This window comes from Pseudonaja textilis, chromosome 1 (genome assembly GCF_049901715.1).
Source record: "Pseudonaja textilis isolate UNSWEBS1 chromosome 1, rPseTex1.2, whole genome shotgun sequence".
NCBI classification, from domain to species: domain Eukaryota; kingdom Metazoa; phylum Chordata; class Lepidosauria; order Squamata; family Elapidae; genus Pseudonaja; species Pseudonaja textilis.
In genome coordinates this window covers 218,513,184-218,535,157 of record NC_141990.1, presented here as the reverse complement: position 1 = coordinate 218,535,157, position 21,974 = coordinate 218,513,184, and the positions used below count along the sequence as shown (strand labels likewise).

General features: G+C 38.9%; 1 protein-coding gene across 1 annotated transcript in view; it reads right to left on the bottom strand.

The window, feature by feature from the left end:
• The window catches only part of XRCC5 (X-ray repair cross complementing 5), a 71,281-nt gene extending 49,839 nt beyond the window's left edge, over nucleotides 1-21,442 (bottom strand). The window contains exons 1-10 of the mRNA XM_026708006.2: nucleotides 21,278-21,442; nucleotides 16,062-16,175; nucleotides 14,504-14,687; nucleotides 12,960-13,008; nucleotides 11,331-11,453; nucleotides 7,911-8,099; nucleotides 5,515-5,629; nucleotides 4,819-4,957; nucleotides 1,717-1,829; nucleotides 103-165 (exon numbers count right to left, since the gene is read on the bottom strand). Coding sequence (XP_026563791.1) covers nucleotides 103-165; nucleotides 1,717-1,829; nucleotides 4,819-4,957; nucleotides 5,515-5,629; nucleotides 7,911-8,099; nucleotides 11,331-11,453; nucleotides 12,960-13,008; nucleotides 14,504-14,687; nucleotides 16,062-16,175; nucleotides 21,278-21,292 — 1,104 coding nt within the window. The 5' untranslated portion in view covers nucleotides 21,293-21,442. The remainder of the gene's footprint in view (nucleotides 1-102; nucleotides 166-1,716; nucleotides 1,830-4,818; nucleotides 4,958-5,514; nucleotides 5,630-7,910; nucleotides 8,100-11,330; nucleotides 11,454-12,959; nucleotides 13,009-14,503; nucleotides 14,688-16,061; nucleotides 16,176-21,277) is intronic.
• Nucleotides 21,443-21,974: the final 532 nt, after the last annotated feature.

The window sequence follows — 21,974 nt, the reverse complement described above, 5'->3', positions numbered from 1 at the left end:
CAAAACTAACTGGAAAAAATGTCAACTCAGCTTTTGTTTAGTAAGCTGAACGTTTAAAGATACACAAATAATTTATCCAGCACTAAGCTTGATTTATCTCACCTCATCATCCTTTGCTGCAAAGACTTTCAGGACTTGGTTCCCCATATATCGGTATGTCTGAACCTAGAATGTTTCCAGAAAATTAGCTATGATACTGAGCTCCTTAAGGAAACAAGTGCAAGTGTTAAAAAAAGGCCAATCCAGCATTTGAAAGATTAAATGGAACAGTGTATTATATTCCTATACTAGCTCGAGACACGTGCTTCACTACAAAACTATGTGATCAGGCTTAGTTTTGGGGGAGGAAAATAAGGGAAAAAATTTGTGCCTCTGCCTACCAGCATCCATTGGTATTCATCTGGCTAGCGTCCTGTCAGTGTGTGAGAGAGTTGATGTCTGTTTGGAAACTGAAACAGTATTTGCTGTTTGCATCTCCCTAAAGCAGCCAGCAAACAGTTAAGCAGTTGTGATTGGGCCATGCAAAATAACAACGATTAATGATATCAGAGTGAGAATGAATTAGGCAAAATGTACACTCATATATACTCCAAACCAAAGGTGACATCGTACATTGCACAATCACAGGAATTGATATGTTACTGTCAGTATTCAGTGGCCGGGGCAATAGTTGCAGTACTTGTGTGCAAGCTCTCAGAAATCATAAAAACAGTGAACACAACACAAAACAATACAACAAAAGACAGCCACATGAATATCCTGTTGGCAAAAACTACAGAAAGCTAATGTGTTCTCTCAACAGTGAGAGAACCAGCAATGTGTACAGGTGAAACCTGGGTCTCACTTCACATGTGAATCAATCTTCTGGGGCCTGCACTCAAGAGAATGTTTAAGCCCTGTATAAACAACAGATCTAGTAATTTTTCAAAACAGCATTAAAACTGTGTTTATAAGGAACACACATAAAAGTACTGTGGGAAATATCAATCAAGCATTTGCATGAGTAAATATATAGCAATAGCAATAGCACTTGGACGTAGATTCCACTTCACAGTGCTTTACATCCGTCTCTAAGCAGTTTACAGAGTCAGCATCTTTCCCTCAACAATCTGGTTCTGCATTTTACCGACCTTGGAAGGATGAAAGGCTGAGTCAAATACCTGTGGAAATAGGGAACTGGTCTCTCCCGTAGCCTAAGCCAAAATAGGGCAAGTGAGGAACAATCATGGGTATGTTTTGCTTTGTGTGATCCTTTTACAACAACTTTGGCTGTCTTCTACAAATGCTATACAACGCTAATATCAAGCAGATCTTTTTTTGGTTTCTGATTTCCTTCTTCTTCCTTTATTAGTCTGAATAAATTCTTTTACCACTATTTTATGGAGACAGATGAGGCATTTAAACTATGAGCATCGACAAACTGATTCAGGAAAGCCTGTGGGCTTCTCAGATTTCATCATGCAGTTCTAAGTTTTTTATTACAACATCCACAGAGTTCTAACTGGGACAAACAGGGGGAGAAAGAGGAGGAGGAGGAGGACTTAATCATACATTATAAACATGGAAGGAGAACATATCACATCATTATAATACAAACCAATTTGAAAGCACTATTTCTGTCAGAAATTAGTAGTCATATAATCTGCAACTTATCTGTAGCAACCTGTCTGGCCTGTTTAAACATGCAATTGGATAACACCTGAATTTTGGACACACCAGAGAAGATTGGCAGAATCCCAAAACAGCAAAGCATTTCCCATCCGTCTTATATTTCATCTGTTCCTCATCCACTTTAGAGAAAGGAATGATGTCACTCCCATACCTGAATCCTACAAAATTAAAGAATTATTTCCAATGTTAGTGGGTGTTCTTCTAAGAAAACCTAAAATAGGCAGTGAGAGTGGACAATATGATGAGTTAGCCTTCCAGGAAAAGCCCTTTGTGATGAAACTGGACCAAATTTCTGCTAAAACAAAGATAGGGGAACAAAATAGCAGGAAAATATTCTTAGTGGCAAGTATCTAAACCCAATTTCTTTTCTATTATTATTATTTCTATTATTTCACAATTTCTTTTATATAGACCCACAGGCCTCAATCAAAATTCTTTTCACTGAAGTGCTGGTTTGACACCAAGTTATTGCAACTTAAAATATTTAGGTAACTAGGAAGAAGACTGTCTTATACAAATGGTCTGCTACAAAATGGTTTTGGTGGTTGATGATTTTGAAAAGTTTGATAAGCTGTCTATAGGTTTAATTATGGACATGTACCCCAAAGCCATTTTTAATTCTCTCCTTCCTGGAATGCAAATCACATTAACCTATTCTGTCACAAATCATACATCTACTCGCTTTGACTTACTATATTTCATCCTAATGTTTATGCCACAGGGTACAAACAAAATGGAAAAATGAGTTTCATTTTGTGCTCAAAACAATCACATTTCAAAGTTCTGCCAAAGATTGGTCACAGTTCAGCAGAAACAAAACCTGGAACATCTGTGTTTGGGTCAGATAAAACTTGTAGGGATCTCACAGTGATTTTATAGACTAAGTAGGGCAACACTGATGTGCTTTTCCCCCTCTCTCCTCGAAGCAGTTCCTCAGGTTTGATATCCTGCCGCCATCCCTGACTTTTCAGAACTTGGCTTTCCTTCCTCCTTGACTCCTCTCAGCTACTACCATCAACCTTGGTTTTCCCACCCCCACCCCTTATCCTCCCAAACCTCGGTACATTTTGATCCATATCCAGAACAAAGCATCTCTGTTTTGTGCCATATCCAGATTACACTTTTTGGTTCAGGCATGAAACACATGTAATGAGGTATTTCATGCTGAGAACAACTTACGATTTTCACACTCTTATTCTGCCATATTCACTAAGTGCACAATTTTTTATTCTTTTTATTCTTTTGCAAAATTAGAATCAGTGGTGAAACAAATCAGCAGAAGATCCAGAAAAGTGGCAGGAGGACTTTACAGAACAAAAGGCGGTAAGATACACCAGTGTCCCATGAAAAAAATGAAGAATCTACTGAGGAAATATGCAGGGTTTTTTTTCCTAAATTTTCTTTTATTATTTAGCTTTGAAAAACAACAGGGCTGCAATTTTATTTGCTTCGCATAGTTTCACAGAAATTGATACTTGCCACCTAAAGCCCTTAGAGATCCAAGACATTTTTGTGGAATATCTAAAACACTTTAGGTCTGAATGTCTAAGATGTCTCAAAAGAACACTCTGAAGAAACTAGAGATGAAAAGAGAACAAGAGCAAACAATTTCATATGGAGAGGCAAGAACAGGGCTCACGTATGTTGCTTTACTGGGTCTGAATGTTTTTCGGCATTCAAGTTTTGTGTTTAAAGAAAACAAGCAAAAAGTGTGATAAATAGTGAAATCCAATTAGTTTTTTCTACTGACTTTAGCACAAATGGCAGAGGATGAGTCCTCTCTGGTGTGTAGATCACATATATCTTACAAAGTTTTTCTGGGAGTGTTCTAAACTCCAGTGATTTGACAAATACAAAAGAGGTGAGGAGGAAACTGTTTCCTATTGTATGTGTGAAATCCACTTGTCCAACATTAGATTTTACTCAAGGCAACTTGCAAACAAGAGCACTAGATCAGAAAAGTCAGAGGGTACCAATAATCCAAACTGCTTCTGTTTTCAGTACATTTGACCATACTAACTGCTGAAACCTGTTAACACTTAAACCAAAAAGCTCCTATGAGAAAATTAACCAACAAACTCCTTTTGAAATCTAATAATAAATCATCAAGTGAGGTGAGTCAGTAGACAACATCCCCCCCCGCCCCCAAAATAAGACCTGGTGCTTTTTTGGTGACAAAAAAAAAAATATAAGACAGCGTCTAATTTTCGGGGAAACACGGGTAAGTGGAGAACCATCTGATTGCTACAGACTTATTTCCCATTCTGTCAGTAAGCAAGCCACCAAGGTTGTTAAGCAAGACATCCTGTGACCACAATTTATGATTTTATGTTTGTGCTCTCCATCAACTCTGCTTACTGGAAGCCAATTGCGAACAACACAAATGGCGATCGGATGACCACAGGATGTTGCAATGGTTTTAAATGTGCAGCAGCTGTGAAGGACCCCAAATGGTGACCACATGACTGTGGGACATTGCAATGGTCATAATGTGAGGACTGGTTGTAAAGCTGGTTTTTTTTAAATCATCGTAAGGTTGAATGGTCATTAAACAAGGAAGTCAGTAAACAAGGACTACCTCTATGTATAATTACTACCTATCCATGTCAGTATGAAGAACCTGCTCTTAGCTAACTGCAGGATAACTCCGGAAATCTGGGATTTATAGCCAGGTCTAGAAGAGAAATCTGACAAAATGTCAGACAGACTATAGCTGTGATGGTGAACCTATGGCACGTGTGCCGGAAGTGGCATGCAGAGCCATTTCTGCCAGCATGCAAGCCGTTGCTCGGAACTGATCCACTGTGCATGCGTGCGCGCCTCCTGCCAGCCAATTGTTGGGTATCTGTCATGCATGCGCGGGGGGCGGGACACACACGGAATATGCGTGCACACGCGGGGATTTCTGCAGAGGTGCGCGGTGCACACGGAAGGGTCACACATGCATGCATAGGGGGTGGGTAGTGTCGTACTCTCATTGTGTTATGAGCGCAGGCACACATACACTTTTGGCATGTGATGACGAAAAGGTTAGCCATCACTGGACTATAGCTTCCACAATAAAGCATTTTCATTCTGTCTGAACTGAACAAAATAATGGATTATAAAAAGACTCACAGCCTTTCCTGGAAAACACTGAACTCATACCTTGAATAACATCTTCTTTTGGAACTTCTGTTTCGTCATCATCATTCAAACAATAAACAGTTTCTTTCTGTATATCCTCTTTTTTATGAGTCTTGGCATCAACGACTATCCAGGATTTTTTCACTTTTTCCTCTGTGAACTTGGAACCGCATTGAGAGAAAGAAAATGATGGTGTTTAATTTTAATTTATGAATGAAAAACAAACCTCAACTATTAGATTTTATTGCCTAGAATTACAGGTGACAGAATAATGGAATGATCTTATTTAACAGTATAACTTTCGTTGATTACAAGAGACCAGAGCAAGTCTATAAAACTGTCTTTATTATACTGCCTAAATACAATATATGTATATTTTTATAAATGTGAAAAGTTTCCCAAATGAATTAAGGAAAACTGTTAATTCCTAATAGTTTTTCAACTCCAAGGCATCTGATTTCTCCAAATTAACATGACATTTAGAAACCAGACTATGAGTTTTACTCTGATTTATGAAAAAAGCCTGCATTCTAGCTGTCTCAGCTATTCCATTTAGTACTTGAAAATGCATTTAGCTCAGATCAGTTATTCTGGCAATGTCTGAATGTGAAACTAATTAGTCCTCGATATGGATATTAGACCAAGTTTACTTGGCATTTCTGTTGGACTGTGTCCAGCTATGCTAATGCTGGATTAAAATGAGTTCTAGTCACTTACTGTTTTGTAGGCCACAATCCTGATAGACAAGTTAGAACCAATTGTAAGCTGGCAGAGCCATGGCATAGGTCTCCGTTCAACTTTCTTAAACATTGAAAGACGCTCCAGACTCTCCCTTAATAAAGAAACATGGAGGAAATGAGGCCCAGTTAAAAAACAAGAACAATTTCACAATGAGCAATTCTGTTTGCCCATTTTCACCAAACTATTTGTTGGACTCTTATTAACTGCCGCAGTCCCAAAATCACGCCTAAATTATGGTCTAAATATTATCTTTTCAGATTGTCTCATACAGAGGGATAAAGCAATCACTTCTCCATCTGCTCACTAAATCTCTGGGTCAGAATTGACATATTTTTCATGGATAGAAATCCGACCAAATCCTCCTATGGCAGCAAATGTAATGTCTCTTCCATAGAAATTACTCACACATTCAGATTCCATTTATCAAGCCCTATGTTTGTTACAGTACTACACTTGTGACATCACGTCAGGATCCTTCTACATCGCGGATGTCAAACTTGAGACATCACGTTGTCGTCATGTGATGTATCATGACTTTTTTCCCCTTCACTAAACTGGGGGTAAGCCTGGCCAGCATGTGATGCATCCAGCCTACAGGTTGCATGTTTGACGACCCTGCTGTATATTCTTGCACTTTGTGTCTTGATTAATACAGAATTTCAAGTAGCATCTGCCTCATGAACACAAAGGGTTTTCCATACTTCCTGCTTGTAAAATTATTCAACTTTTCTGGCTTCATATCTAAAGCCACATTTTCTGAATTCCCACAGTGCACACCATGCCTAACAGTCCTTCTGCTGCACTTCAGGTTGTTGTACTCCATCTGGTAAATATACACTCTGGTGGGACATGTCCCTCTTCACCAATGCTATTAGTTGTCTTCCAGAGCCACTTTGCCATGGGCTGCTGAATGTCAGCTCCCTCTTCTGAAGAAACCTTCCCAGAATAGAAATGGCCTCTTTTCCTCACCTTTGGGCTCATGAAATGATGGGGTTCAAAAAAAGATTTTTTTTTTACCAATTTCACAAAAATGTAATGAGGCAGTGCTCATCTCTGCTTGATGTCCTGTAAAGAAATATCCCATGTAAATGCAACAAGGCAGTGCCATATTCTCTACAGTAACACCATTCAGTGTAGTTCATGGCAAACTCAGGAGCCGCAATGCTCGCTTGTGACACCCTAGCGCAGTGCTTCTCAACCATGGCAGCTTAACAATGTGTGGAATTCAACTCCCAGAATTCTCCAGGCAGGATGTAGGAGAAGGGGTATGGAAGGGGTAGTTAAGGATTGGGGTGAAATCAATAAGAATGCTACTAGCTTTCCCTTCTACAGGATTTGGGGAGCTTCTAGCTTTCCCATTGACAGGATTTGGGGAGAGGGTTCCCTTTACCGATAGATAACACTAGAAACACTGGGGTGCTTCTTGCTAGTTTTGATTTTAGCTTAAGTGATAGCAAGTACAGTGAAATGGTAGTGTTTCTTCCCCATCTACTGCTGTTATGAAGCATTCCTCAAGACCAAGCAACTCCTGCGTGGAACAAGGGAGTGGACTAATGACCTTTACTGTCCCTTCCAAGCCTATGGTTCTGTGACAGCTGTGTGTTCACTCATGCAAAGGGAAACCATACGTTGTCCTAGCAGAGGTTGGCAGAATAAAGATGCTTGGGAATCCACCAGTCAAGGAGCAGAGTAACTGTTTTCCAGACAAAACACCTGGCCCATCATCACTGCCAAAGTGATAAACTCTGAACAGAATTTTTAAGGTGTCATTTTCAGTCAGGATTAGCATAGGGGAAAAGCAGCGGAAGGCTGTCATGCAGAATTATCCCAAAAGGTAAAATCTCTTTTGCGTTGAATTTGTCTCCTAATGATTCAAAAGTCACCTTTATTTGCTTTTCTTGGCGAGAGCAAGCAATTAGTTTGCCCTTGCCTCTTTTTGCTATTTTTGTCATGTTCTTTGGCTTTGATTTCCCAACATGTTCTAATGATATGTCCTAGAACTTCCACAATCAAATACTAATTGGGCCATAATAGGTTTTGCATACAAGCTCAGACATGGCTGGCCAGCTACTGCTTCAATATTAGCCTAACAACTTTATAACAAGAGTGGGGTTTTGTATGAGTGCTCACCGCTCTTTGCATCCATAAATCTGGAAACTCAACTGGGTTAAAGTAGATAAGTGATAAGGTGCAAGAGGTGAAGCATAGCAGGAAAGGCAGAAGGAAACTCTTGGTATTCTTTTCTACATGAGTAACATAGTTTAGAAGGAGAAAAAAAAACTTTCATTGATGCTACTGAAGCCTTGAGTAAGGAAAACATGCCCCAAAATAGTAGAGTTCTTTTCAGAAGAACCAGAGGATTTTTATTTTACCTGAAAGTATAAATATCTTCCAAGCCTTCTTCTTGGTCTAATGAAAACATGAGTTTTTTCACCATCTGGAGCCCTTCCTTTTGCTGTTCACTTAGACCCTTTGCTGGAAAAGAGTTTTTGTTTCTGCTATCATGCGTACCGGCAGATGCATTCTCACCTCTGTCTTCGTCATTCATTGGAAACGGCAAACTAAAAAAATAATTGAAAGCGATTTCAATTTACATCCCTGATTCCTCAGGAAACAAGGGAAATAACTTTTCTATTTAAAAAAGGGGGAAAAAGAATCTAAAATGAAAATTGAAAACTGACTCTTTGAATGCATCTTTTCATATAACTTAAAAATAAAAATGTCATTGTCAAGTCATAGCAAACAATTGCTACAGATAGGTATTGCTGCAGTATTAGTCATGGGAGCATGACTGTGCAATTTCTTGGTAGTTTGCAAATTTTAAAGCATTTGTTAAAAGTGTACATATTTTCCTCTATGGGGAATTTACTACAGTATCAGAAATTCTATTTTGTTGTCATTTGTACATTAATGCCAGCTGCAAATCTATATATCAGAGTAAATCTGGTGAGACAGAAAAGGTCCCATCATGATCGGTTCAGGATAATGAAAAAGGCCTTGAGAGAGAGAAGGTAATGTATTTGCAACTGCTTTTAAGAAGACTGGCAGGTGCTTCTTTATCACTTTTCCTTTCCTTTCCTTTCTGTTCTCTATTTTTTCTTTGCGCTTTAACTTATTCCTTTTCTTTCCTCATTTTTCTCTTTCAAAATGTGTATTGTTTTTATTCTTTTAAAAATTATATGCATAAAAACAAGATAATGGAAAAGGATGCAATTAATATTGGACTCCCCAATACAGCCATTTATCCCTGGAGTGGACTTGTGACCATCTAGAAATACATTCACATAACAGAAGCTTCAGGAAGGATATGATGAATGAAGCATTTAACCTTCCCTTCTAAACTGTGTCCCAAAGACAATCACTTTCCCCATGTCGAAGATTAAGAGGCAAAAAGAAAGAGATGCAACTTATACAGAGTCATTTCTGATTTTCTACAAAAAAAAACAGCTACTGAATGAAAGATGAAGCTTGAGTTTCCCTAACTCTTAAATTAAATATATATCTAAGAAGACGGGCTATTCCTGATTTGTCAGAAATGGTAATCTGGCCCGTTGCATCTCACTGACTTATAGAAAATAAAACATAGATCAGAATGAGTCCCATTTTCTTTTTTTAGGCTACAATTCTATCCATGCTTGTTGAAAACTCAGTGCCACAGTGTGTCTTTTCTGAGCAAACTATATAATTCTGTATATTTAATACAACTGCCTATTATTTTCAGCTACCTGGTGTCTTTTGATGGATCAATATAATCTAAACATTATTATTAAATAAACGCAATTCTCGCCATTATTTGAACTAAAACAACCTGTTTCACATATCTGTTTTATGTGTGTATGAGTCACCACTTTTCCTCCCCTAATACTTAAAAATCTAGGGACAGAAACAATTTCCCGCAACTGTCTATTTCCGGGCCTATATTAATAGCCAGAGCTGCCTGTATTCTGTACAAGCAGGGAAAACAGTACAAAAATGTTGTACTAGGTGAGACATTTAATTTCCTGAATGTCAGCTATATTTTGAAACTTTTTTAAAAAATGATAATTGTTTGAAAAAAGATAATTTGACCTGTTTGTTCTGAAAACTAACCATGCACTTCAAGGGCCCAGGAAACAGACAGTTGGTTGACCTGTTATTCTAAGCACGTGATTAATTTTTCTATAGCTTTCTGAATAAACTACAACTCATATAATATGCTAAGCCATAAGCAAACAAGTCACATTTGGCTTAGCCTGATGAATAAATCCAGCCACAGTTTATGTTCTCCATAACTCTTTCCCTCTTTGTAAATCTACTAAAATCAGAGTAAGGGTATGCAGAATAATCAATGTATGGAAATTCATTTAATTTACATATATAATTTGCCAAGATCAGCTTTCCTGGATTCAAGATTTGTTTGTTTTTATTGTAATTGGGACTGGCTATGGAAAGCTGCAGTAGCTAGTGCACAAGAGAGAAAAAGAACACAAAGCATGTTTTCTTGAATGCTTTCTAATCCTTTCACCAGGAGTGGCTATAAGAAGTATCTGCATTGCCTCCTGCATAACTAACTCTGCACCTGTATAAATTTCTACGCTCCCCTTCTGTTGCATCTGTGTGTATGGGCGCACCTGTAAAGACAGAGTAGACTGTGTGTGTTCTACAATTGGTCACCTGACAAGCAAGAAGATGAGGATGTAGAATAGAGCAATCAGCAGCCTTCTGAGCCACTGCCTGTCAGTCTGTCTCCTAAAGATGCATTGGGGGAGATTTTTTTTTCACAACCCCCGGCTGAATCCAGCCCATTTTCAAACTCAGTCTTTCTTTCGCCACCTTCCCTGCCATTATTAAATTTGATCCTGCAGTTGAATTTTTAGAGTAGTCTGGTAATGAATAGATCCACAGCAGTGGTGGGATTCAATTTTTTTTTACTACCAGTTCTGTGGGCGTGGCTTGGTGGGTGTGGCAGGAGAAGGATGCTGCAAAATCTCCAGTCAGAGGAGGCATTTGCCGGTTCTCCGAACTACTGAAAATTTCCACTACTGGTTCTCCAGAACTCGTCAGAATCTGTTGAAAACCATCTCTGATCCACAGATATAGTTCTGATTTCTGGGCATAATCTCTTTTTAGCAGTGAATTGGAAAGAATGTACAGGTAGTCCTTCACTTACGACTACAATTGACCCCACAATTTGTGTTTCTAAGCAAGACATTTATTAAGTGAATTTTACCCCATTTTACGACCTTTCTTGCCACAGTTATTAAGTGAATCACTACAGTTGATAAGTTAGTGACGCTGTTCAGTGGTGGGATTCAATTTTTTTTTACTACCGGTTCTGTGGGCGGGGCTTGGTGGGCATGGCCGGGGAAGGATACTGCAAAATCTCCATTCAGAGGTGGTATTTGCCGGTTCTCCAAACTACTCAAAATTTCTGCTACCGGTTCTCCGGAACTGGTCAGAACCTGCTGAATACCACCTATGATGCTGTTGTTAAGTGACTCTGGCTTCCCCATTGACACTGTCAGAAGGTTGCGAAAAGTGATCACGTGACCCTGGGACACTGCAACCGTTATAAATAGGCACCAGTTGCATCTGAATTTTGATTATGTGACCATGGGGATGCTGCAATAGTCATACGTGTGAAAAACTGTCATAAGTTACTTATTTCAGTGCCGTTCTAACTTCATAGAGTCACTAAACGAACTGTTGTAAGTCTAGGACTACCTGCAATAAAAACATTAAGAATGATTAAGTTAAGAGTAGAGATACATTCTTTTCTGGTTATAATTTGTCACAGCTCTTTCTTCACTCACAAGAATTGAAGGGAGATGCCGGTTTTCTTCATGTTAGCTATGATAATATCCAGTTGATCTTCACTGAAGGGACTCCCAAGATCAGTAAAAACCTCAATGTGCCGTTTGTCATATTTTTTTCCTCTAAAAAGTTAGAAAAACATTTCAATTACCGTACATGACTATCCACATGGAATACTGTACTTCCTAACAGAAAGTAGACTTATACTTCTAATGATGTCAGTCTATGTGCTTCAGGAATTAAAAGTCAATATAAAATATGTTTAATTAATACCATATTCTCTGATTGTTGTTAATCGTTATCTGGAAGGATAGAATAGAAAATCACCAAAATATTAAATATCTATTGAAAACAACAAAAGTACATGTTCTTACAGCCTGCAACATGAACTTCTATTTATTGTAAATCAGGATAGCTAAACTGAGGTTAATAAGCACTCCTTATCCTAACAACTTCCAAAAACATTTGGAATTCACTTCCCAGAATTCGCATCCAAATGTTAACACATTGTTGCTGAGTCCTTGGGCAATACATTAATCTGATAGGCTGCTTTGTAAGATAAGTACTTCTCATGTTCAGTTCACATTTTGTAAAAATTGAAGTTTATTATCTAAGCCATTTCTGTTGAGGTAATTCCCCGTTAGGAGAATGAGCGCATACAGGGAGACGTATTTGAGAGTAGTGTTTGAATAATACACATACAGCACACAGATACACTGTACAGTAAATGTACGTTTTTACTTCCAGAAACGTTAAGCAAAGTCCAAAATAAGCAGTCCAAAAGTCATTCACAGGTAAATCAGTCAGTTTTTCAATTCAGGGATAATCCAAATATCAAATTCCAGTGTCAAAAACAGTTCAATAGCAGACCTACATCAAATCCAGTAATATCAGTCAATTAGGAAAAATGGAGCAACGGCAATACTTTCCAACAGAAGGAAACAGAGATACACTCACACTCTCTTCTGAGACTCAGACTAAGACAATCCAGGTTTCTGGCTCCATCTTATGGCTGTTTGAAAAACCACACCCAATTGCAGTTTTTGCAATTTCTTAAAGACATAGTACAAAAATGTTTATCCTGGTTTATATATTTCTAACCCAAATACCTGTTAGTTGAGCTCCACACCATTTTTTTTTTCCAGAGGGAATCTCACTTGAGTATAAGCCGAGGGGGTTTTCTTCAGCACAAAAAAATGTGCTGAAAAACTCAGCTTATACTCGAGTCAATAAGTTTTCCCAGTTTTTTGTGGCAAAATTAGGTGCCTCGGCTTATATTCGGGTCGACTTATACTCGAGTATATACGGTATATGTGTTATTGAACAATGCTGATCCATCATCACAAAAATGGAGATGCTCACAAAGAAAGCAAAATTTCTCAGGCATTTTATGAGGCAACTAAATACATATGTTTAAGTAGCCTAATAAAATGCCTGAGAAATTTTGCTTTCTTTGTGAGCATCTCTCTTTTTGTGATGATGAATTAGCTCTGTTCAATAGCACGTATAATTTCTTAACAAATATAAAATGCTGTATCTGTCTCTACTTCATCTCATTTGGTATTCTAACTATAGAAGAATGCTGTTACAGCAGTTTTCAGAATTCTTAAATACAGCCATATACTTACATCGTTTCTTTCTGAAGCAAATCCATGCACACAATCAGCGCATCAAGAACTTCAGTATGTTAAGAAAAGATAATTTTTTAAAATGACACATTTCAAAATATGCTGGCCGGGATTTGTTATGCAACATTTATTGAGGGCAACTTTTCTCAGCTTCACAATCCCCACCCTTTGGTGGCTACAGCTTCCAACATTCTTCAGCTAGCACTGACATCGGGAAAAGCAAAACTAGTATCTTTCAAGTAAGCAGAACTGTTAACATGTACATTAAAATAGGCCTTATGGATGGGATGTCTAGGATGGACAGAATATTTAATTCTTCTTCCTGATGTAGCTGTTATTATTTTTGTTTCCATATTATACAGGGGAAAAGTTAATTCAAATATAACTCGGTATCATAACGAAGTACAGAAATTTCAGAGTTTCCTCACTGGGCAAAGGAGCTGTGATGCCTGTATTGAACCTCTTCCTCTAGATTTACCTTTTCTCTCTATCAAAGGAAAAAAATCTGATGAGTATGCATTGAAGAAAACCAGGTTTTATGAGACAAACCTCACAAAAAGAGGAGGCTCCACGAGTGTCTAAGAACATGTATAGAATTGTAGACTGAAAATGTTGTAAATTAAAATTCTACCAACAATGCAATAAAACAAGATCGTGAAGGCAGGCAAATATACATGTCCCAGGATAATGTTGCAGGATCCAATCTAAGTTGGTCACTGGGACCAGAAGTTTTGTTTTCCAAGCTTTCAGACTCATATTGGAGCCCATTCTCAGAGAACTTCGCTTTACCAGAATGTGTGCCTTGTGCTATTTTATATGTAGTATTTTTGTGGGGTTTTTTGTGGCTTTTACTTGTTGATTGGGGTGTTGATGACCAGCTATTAAGTTGTTCTAATGTAGTCTACTGGATCCCCTGCATGTAGGGCAGATGGGAAAGAAGATAACCACCAGATCGCAAGAACATAAGCCAGTGGTCAGTCAAAGAGACCCAAACTCATTGGTAGCCTCACATTGCAATGAACAAGGACATACATTCAATTTCGCAGCTACCCAGGTTGTTGGTCAGAGAAATGACTGAAATTTCACAGCTACTAAGATAGCCAGGGAAATGATTGAAGTCTGGGAAATGAGCCCTTTGTCAGTCAACAAGAGTGCTAATTTACCACCAGCTTATCAAGAATTTAGGAGCTGAGGACTTGGCACAAGGAAACAACAGCCAATGACTTAGAGTAATAGTCCGCCATCAATACTCCAATCAACAAATAAAAGACACATACAACCAAGCACCACATAAACATTGCACATAGAATAGCCCAAAGCACACCTTCTAGTAGAGAGAAGTTCCCTGGGGATGGGGTCCAGCACAAAACTGAAAGCTTGAAAGACTAAATCTCTGGTCCCAGTGACCGACTCAGATTGGATCCTACAAAACAGTATTAGTGTCTGATTAATGCTAAAGGTTTCATACTTTTTTTGTTTAAATAATAGAAATTCTCTGTACAAATGTCTGCTGGACAACAAACTTCAGTGTTCAAAAAAGATACTGTCGCCTTGTTCAGAGTCCAGTGGAGTCAGGTTTTGTATGTTTTCCAACAAATCAAAATCCGGCAGCATCAAGTGTCTATGCACAGTGATATGCTGGTACTGGTCCCCACTTGCAAGACTATTGGAAGTCTTCTTGGTGCCAAATAAAACCAAAGAAACTTCATCTTTATTCTCAGCAAATACCTACAGATGGTTGAAAAATGAAATACAAATACAAGGGAGCAGTGTAGACTTTGCCATAAAATCCTTCATTGCTACAGCTTCATTTTCCCATTTTTCCTGCATCATATTGTATATAAGCTTTCGTGCTCAACTGCCAGCATATTGGGAAGATTGAAAGTCAATATGTTGAAACATTTTTTTAATCTAAATAATAGCATGTTTAAAAAGTCTGCTTTCATTGGGTAAAAAGTATTTTTAAAAAAAACAATAGTCATCAGCTTCTGGGTTGTAAAACAACACATTGCCTTCTTCCTTCTGCATCGAATGACTAATAAAATAAATAATGTTAGGATGTGAAAGAAGCTATCTTCTTTAGTTTTATCTTTATTTACTGTATATTTCTGCTTAGGATAACTCTGGGGAATGAGATACAAATGCTGCAGTAGAAGAAATGTTCATGAAGCACATGCACCTTCTTCTCAAGTGGCTGAAAAATGTCAATTTCCCACCAGCACTTCACTTCATATTAACCCAGAAGAGGCTTGAAGCTAGGTTTCACCCAAGGCTTTCAAGTACTGGACCGTAACATACATCCGGTTATACTGTGCCACATCTCCCTAATAAACATATTTTCAGCTAAGCACTGCAAGAAATGTGCAAGAGCTTCTGCTGAAGACAGCCTTTTCTCCAATTTGTCTTCCACCCTCTAAGATTTGATATTGAGGTTCTCCTAACATCATGGCACCCATGACAATAGAGTTCCTTGACTCTCTAGAAGAGGGGTGTCAAACTCAAGGTCCGTGGGCTGGATCCAGCCCACAGGATGCTTAGATCTGGCCCATGGGGCGGCCCTGGAAACAGCAAAATACTGGCCCACAGTGCCTCTGCCTGTGAAAATGGAGCTTGGGAGGACTGTGTGCGGCCTTCCCAAGCTCCGTTTTCACTGGCAGAGGGTTGCAGGAGGCCATTGCAGCCAAAAACAGAACTCACAAGAGCCACAGAGGGCCCTCCCAAGCTCCGTTTTCACTGGCAGAGGGTTGCAGGAGGCCGTCACAACTGAAAACAGAGCTCGGGAGCCCATTTTCGCTGTCAGAGTGGTCTGGACACCACAGGCAAGTGCAACCTGAATGATGTCGAGCTGGCCACACCCACCCTAGCCACGCTCACCCCAGCCCCCTGAGAGCAAACACAACCCTGATGAGGCCCTCAATGAAATGGAGTTTGACACCCCTGCTCTAGAACAACTGACTGATGGCTTCCAGAAATAGCAAAGTGACATCAGAAGCTATCTATTAAAGAAACATAAATTTAAACAGACTCGGTTGCAGTTTGCAATCATCCTTAGTGATTTCTTGTTTATAACAACTTATATCATTATTGGTGTCCTTCTTTTACCTGTCGCCGCACAAACATTGTCATCACTTTCTTGGCTTGTTCAAAAGGAGACTCCTCTCCAGGAGCGGAATTGCTCATTGAAAAACCAACATCCATGCATAGCACCACAGCAGTCTTTGAAGGGAAAAGAGGCACAAACATAGATGGAATAAGATTAATGACAGGTAGATGACATAATGCAAACACCTACACTAGTCCTTGTTTGGTGACCACAATTGGCACTGATAACTTGGCTGTTACCTGAAGCAGTCATGACTGCTTATGATCTTACTTCAGCTTTCCTTTGCCTTACAGACTTGCAAAGGCCATAATGCAGGCACTGGTCACAAAATTATTTTTCCATCACCATCATAACTTTGAATAATTGCTGCATAAGGCAATTGCAAAACAAGGGGTGCATTTGTATTTGCTGTATTGCTGTAACTTATTTATGGTACTCAGTGGAGTTTTCTTGAGTAACAATATTTTAGATATACAGTATACATGCCAGGTACAAAAAGATCTGGTCTCTAGTGAAGGTTCAATTAAACTGGTTTATTGTAAAAAGCCTATGCTCATCTCAACAAGGGTTAGCATCTGCTAGGAGTTAGATAAGGGTCAACAGAATTCAAAGCGGGTTGGACTTAATCTACTTGTGAGTATGTAGGGATTCTTGGTTGATCCTTGTTTCAACTCTGCCCCCAGGTTCTGCCACTGGTTATCTTACAATACAATCCCATTGCAAAGAAAGTTACAGCCCTATATGCAATCCCCTGAAAGTAAATACTGTACCTGTGAAATGTACTTCTGAGAAAACATTCACCTAATTATTCCACCAAACTATACAATAGTTTGAAAATGTTTATCTGTACCAGAAAAAACACCATAGAAAAATAAACTAAAATATTTTTAAAGGAGGATAAAAATCTATTCAATTATCTTTGCAGAATAAATTTTATTGCCATCAGAATAAAATGCTGTTTAATATGAAACAGCAAAAGTAAACATGGAATATTTCATTTCAGAGGAAGAATTTTAAAAAACCCTTCTCTTTATCTCTGCCTGCAGGGTATTTCTTTCTTTTTTCTTTAGGATGCACAATGACCTTATCCCAATGCAAAATTTTTTTAATGTTGGGCCCACAAGGAATTATTTACTAGAAAAAGAAGCAGAACAAAAATAAAATATGCTGTATATATGAAGATAAAAGGCCTGGGAAAGTCAGATAATGCTGCTTTTGAAAAACACTCCATCTTTCTTCTTTTTCATAAATGTGAATAATATTCTCTTTTAAAAACATACTATCTTTACTTGTTAAAGAAATCACTACTCAAAATTCATAAATTCTTCTGAATACTTTATGCTCAAATTTAAATGTACTACTTATAATACATTATACCCGTATTATTTTTTAAATCCTGTTGACTACCTTAAACAATAAGTTACAGGTAGTCCTCAACTTACAACAGTTCATTTAGTGACCGTTTGAAGTTACAAAGAAACTTTAAAAAGTGATTAATGACAATTTTTCACACTTATGACCTTTGTAGCATCTCCATGGTTGTGTAATTAACATTTGGATGATTGACAACCGACTCACATTTATGATGGTTGCAGTGTCCCAGAGTCATGTAGTCCCCTTTTGCGACCTTCTGACAAGCAAAGTCAATGAGGAAACCAGATTCAATTAACAACCATATTACCATTTTAACAACTGTAGTGATTCACTTAACAAATGTGGTCAAAAAAGTCATAAAAAGGGGCAAAACTCACTTAACAAATTCTTCACTTAAACATACATATTGGGCTCCGTTGTGGTTGTAAGCTGAGGACTACCTGTATTTGGGGTACCAATAATAAACAAAATAAAAGAGAGCACTAGCATTAAATATCCTAGTTCAAATCTCACCTCCTCTTCTATGGAAGAGGATAGCTCATGGATATGGATAGCTAATCCTACTCTGTTTATCCCAGTTGCTGCTTTGACTCAATTAGTCTGTGACTTTCACAGTAGAGGAGTTGAAACAAATTAAACAAATTAAAATCCCTGTACAGTAAAACTAGTCTCATCAGTGACAGGATTTAAAAGCAGTTTCCTATAAATAATGAAGCTGCTGCTCAAAACTGGTATTTAGCCAGAAAAATTCTCCAAAATGGATGCACCAATATATTGGAATATTACAAAGCCCCTTGAGTTGATTGCTACTCTACATCCGAAAGTTAATTTCATACTTGAATCCAATCAGTTTTGGTACTGAAACTGCCATGCTAGGATGACATTTGCCAGAAGAACAAAGTACACCATGGCTAATTATATAGGACATCCCAATTTTCTTTATAAAACATCCACTCCATTCAGCCTCCCTCCTCACTGAGAAATAGTTCTTGCTCCCAATGTGATCTGATTCTGGATAAATATGAAGATTGGTCTTTAACCCTAAACTTTAAGGACCATTTTAACATATAGCAATAGCAATAGCACTTAAGACTTACATACCGCTTTATAGTGCTTTATAGCCCTCTCTAAGCGGATTACAGTCAGCATATTGCCCCCAACAATTTGGGTCCTCATTTTACCCATCTCGGAAGGATGAAAGGCTGAGTCAACCTTGAGCCTGGTGAGATTCAATCTGCCAAATTGCAGGCAGCCGGCAGTCAGCAGAAGTAGCCTGCAGTACTGCACTCTAAACACTGCACCACAGAGGCTCCTGTTAATATCCTTTTAAGTGGGTAAAGTCATTATTAGAAGGATCAAAAAGGCACAAAAGGAGATATTTTCAAGTTCTGCTTTTAGCTGTGTGTTAGGTTAGTTTGTTCCAAAGGCCATCCTTCTGGAGCCCTTTAGATCAGGGGTCTCCAACCTTGGCAACTTTAAGACTTGTGGGCTTCAACTCCCAGAGTTCCTCAACCAGAGTTCCTGAGCTTTGCTGGCTGAAGAATTCTGGGAGTTGAAGTCCACAAGTCTTTTTCTTGATAAGATTTTCAGAAGTGGTTTGCCCTTGTCTGCTTCCTAGAGCTGAAAGACAGTGACTGACACGTGGGTTACCCAGCTGATTTTGTACCTGAGAGGGAAATAGAATTCATTCTGGTTTCTAGCTTGGTGCTTAAGCATCACATCACTCTGGTTCTCAGCTTTTCTCCCTTGGGTTAAGAGAGAGTGACTGGCCCACAGTCACCAGCTGGCTTCGGTGCTTAAGAGAGGACTAGAACTAACTAGAATATGGAAATCTGCAAATGCTTTTTTGAGTGGGTTGGGGGTGGAGATATCTTTGACTCATAGATGATTCCCAATGGCTGGCTGGACCAGTCCCTGCAGTTTTCTTGACAAGAGTTCAGAAGTGGCTTATCATTGCCTGCTTCTTGTGGCTGAAAAAGAGGGAGCAGCCCAAGGTCACCCAGCTACTTTGTGCCTATGATGGGACAAAACTTCAGTCTCCCAGTTTGTAGCCTGATGCCATAACCATTATACTAAACTGGCCCTCATATCTATTATTATATATTTAACGATGTGAAATTACAGCTGTTGTTTGGCTAGTATTGGCCTTCAATCCCCTCAAGTTCTTCTCAAAAGACCTAGAATGTCATAATGTATTAATGTAGATCCCGACAATGGGGCCTTTTGTAATTTATTTTTATTTATTTATTTATTTTTGTCAATTGCTTACAAGATAATAGGTATAAGTAAAAACATAGTTATGAATACATTGATACATATAAGAAAAATAAAAAAAATAAAAGAAACAATAGGACAAGGACGGTAGGTATGTTGGTGCGCTTATGCACACCCCCTACAGACCTCTTAGGAAAGGGGTGAGGTCAATAGTTAGACAGTCTAAGGTTAAAGATTTTGGGGTTTGGGGAAGAAACCACAGAGTCAGGTAGGGTATTCCAGACATTGACCACTCTGTTGCTGAAGTCGTATTTCCTGCAATCAAGTTTGGTGCGATTAACCTTGAGTTTGTATCTATTGTTTGCTCTTGTATTGTTATGGTTGAAGCTGAAGTATTTATTGACAGATAGGACATTGCAATGCATGATTTTATATATTATACTTAGACTGAAGGCGGCATAGTTCTAGGTTTTCTAGGTCTAGAATTTCGAGTCTGGTGGCATAAGGTATTCTGCAACAAGTAGAGGAGTGGAGAACTCTTCTTGTGAAATATTTCTGGACTTTCTTAACTGTGTTACTATCAGATACATAATGTGGGTTCCAGACTGATGAGCTGTATTCGAGTATTGGTCTAGCAAATGTTTTGTATGCTCTAGTTAGTAGTGTAATATTACCAAAGAAAAGCTATGTAAAATTAGGTTAATAACTCTTAATGCCTTTTTGGCTATGTAGTTACAGTGGGCTCTAGCCCACTTAGATCATTAGAGATGAGTACTCCAAGATCCTTGACAGAGTTTGGATCATCAATAAGGTCTTGACTATTCGGCCAGTATTTTATTTTCTGATTTTTTTTGCCAATATGTAAGACAGAGCATTTATTTGTTGAGATTTGAAGTTGCCATTTGTTTGACCATTCTGACACATAGTCAAGTTCTTTTTGAAGGGTAGCAATATTGTCTGTGGTGTTGAATAGCTTTACATCCTCAGCGAAGAGAGCGCAGTTGCTCTTGATAAGATCACATAATTGACAGATGGAAATTTTGTCAATGCACATATTTTATTATTCTTAAAATGTATTTTATATACAGATTTGATGATGATGATTCAGCCCGATTTCCCAGCAACAGACAAGGGACCCTCATCTGTCATTTAATAGCAGAAACTGCAGCATGAACTATCTAATTTCCTGGGGAATCCACCTCCGGCTTAATAGACACCTCCTGCTCACTTGATTCCCTACAATCTGTTACAACAACTTCCCTATGTAGTAGCGGGATCCATCTACACCTGTTTACTTCTAGTTCTCCTCCACGTTTCGAAAACTCTCATTCACAAAACAAAGCTCTGTACGGCGGGGGGGGCATGGGAGAGAAACCCCCAATCGCCAAGCGTCGTTGACTACAGAGCCAACATAGTGATGGTTAAAAGGGTAATCATTCCGCATCAAGGAGCCCCAACAAACGAGGAGGACGGTGATCAGTTGATCCAGGCTTCTGCATACTAAGAGGTTCCCTTCGTGATACCCGGATGCTGCTACCACCGCCGCCGCCAGTGGCGGGAAATGCCAGACATTTATAAACACCCTGACCACCAATCTTCCAGGTCTAAGCCCGGTTTCTCACGTTACCTTTGCCCGCGACATCCTGTAAAGTTCTCACGGTCTTCCGCCACAACTCCACCGCCACTTCCTTGTGGAGCCACCTTGCTTTACGGCAGCGAAACTTGTCCCGCCTTCCTCGGGACTGAGAATAAAGCCGACAGCGACGCTCGATGGCTGCGCCACGATTTAAGAGAAGCTGGAGCGACTGGTGCGGCTGGGAAAGGAAGCAGCCGGAGGCCGCAGGACGAATATGCAATGATGTCTGTGGAGATTGTCCATCGATGCCGGTCACGGTTGTCCCAAAGGCTGCTTCTTCCAAAAGGTAGCTGGACTTTTGGGGGTTTTTTTCCCTTTGAAAACCTTTAGCTTCCGTTAGAACTGAAGAAGCGGAACGTTTTCAAAGAAAACACCAAGAAAGTCCAGTTGCCTTTTGGGAAAAAGCACCTTTGGAACAGCAGTGATGGATCTCTCAAAGTAAAGGCAACCCTGGACTGTTGCTGTCTGGACTATAATATTTCTGGCGTTTAATAAATGCCAGAAACCGATAGCTTCCTTATGAGAAGCCCTATTGATAGTAAGGATCTATGTATTGACTGCAAACAGTATTTGTTTCATGAAATCTTTCAGGACGTTTTAGCTCCAACGATCCTTATTTGTGTAATATTTTCAGATATGTAGTTATTGGTGTAGTTTTTTGTAGGACTTCTTGGTGTTTATAACAAGA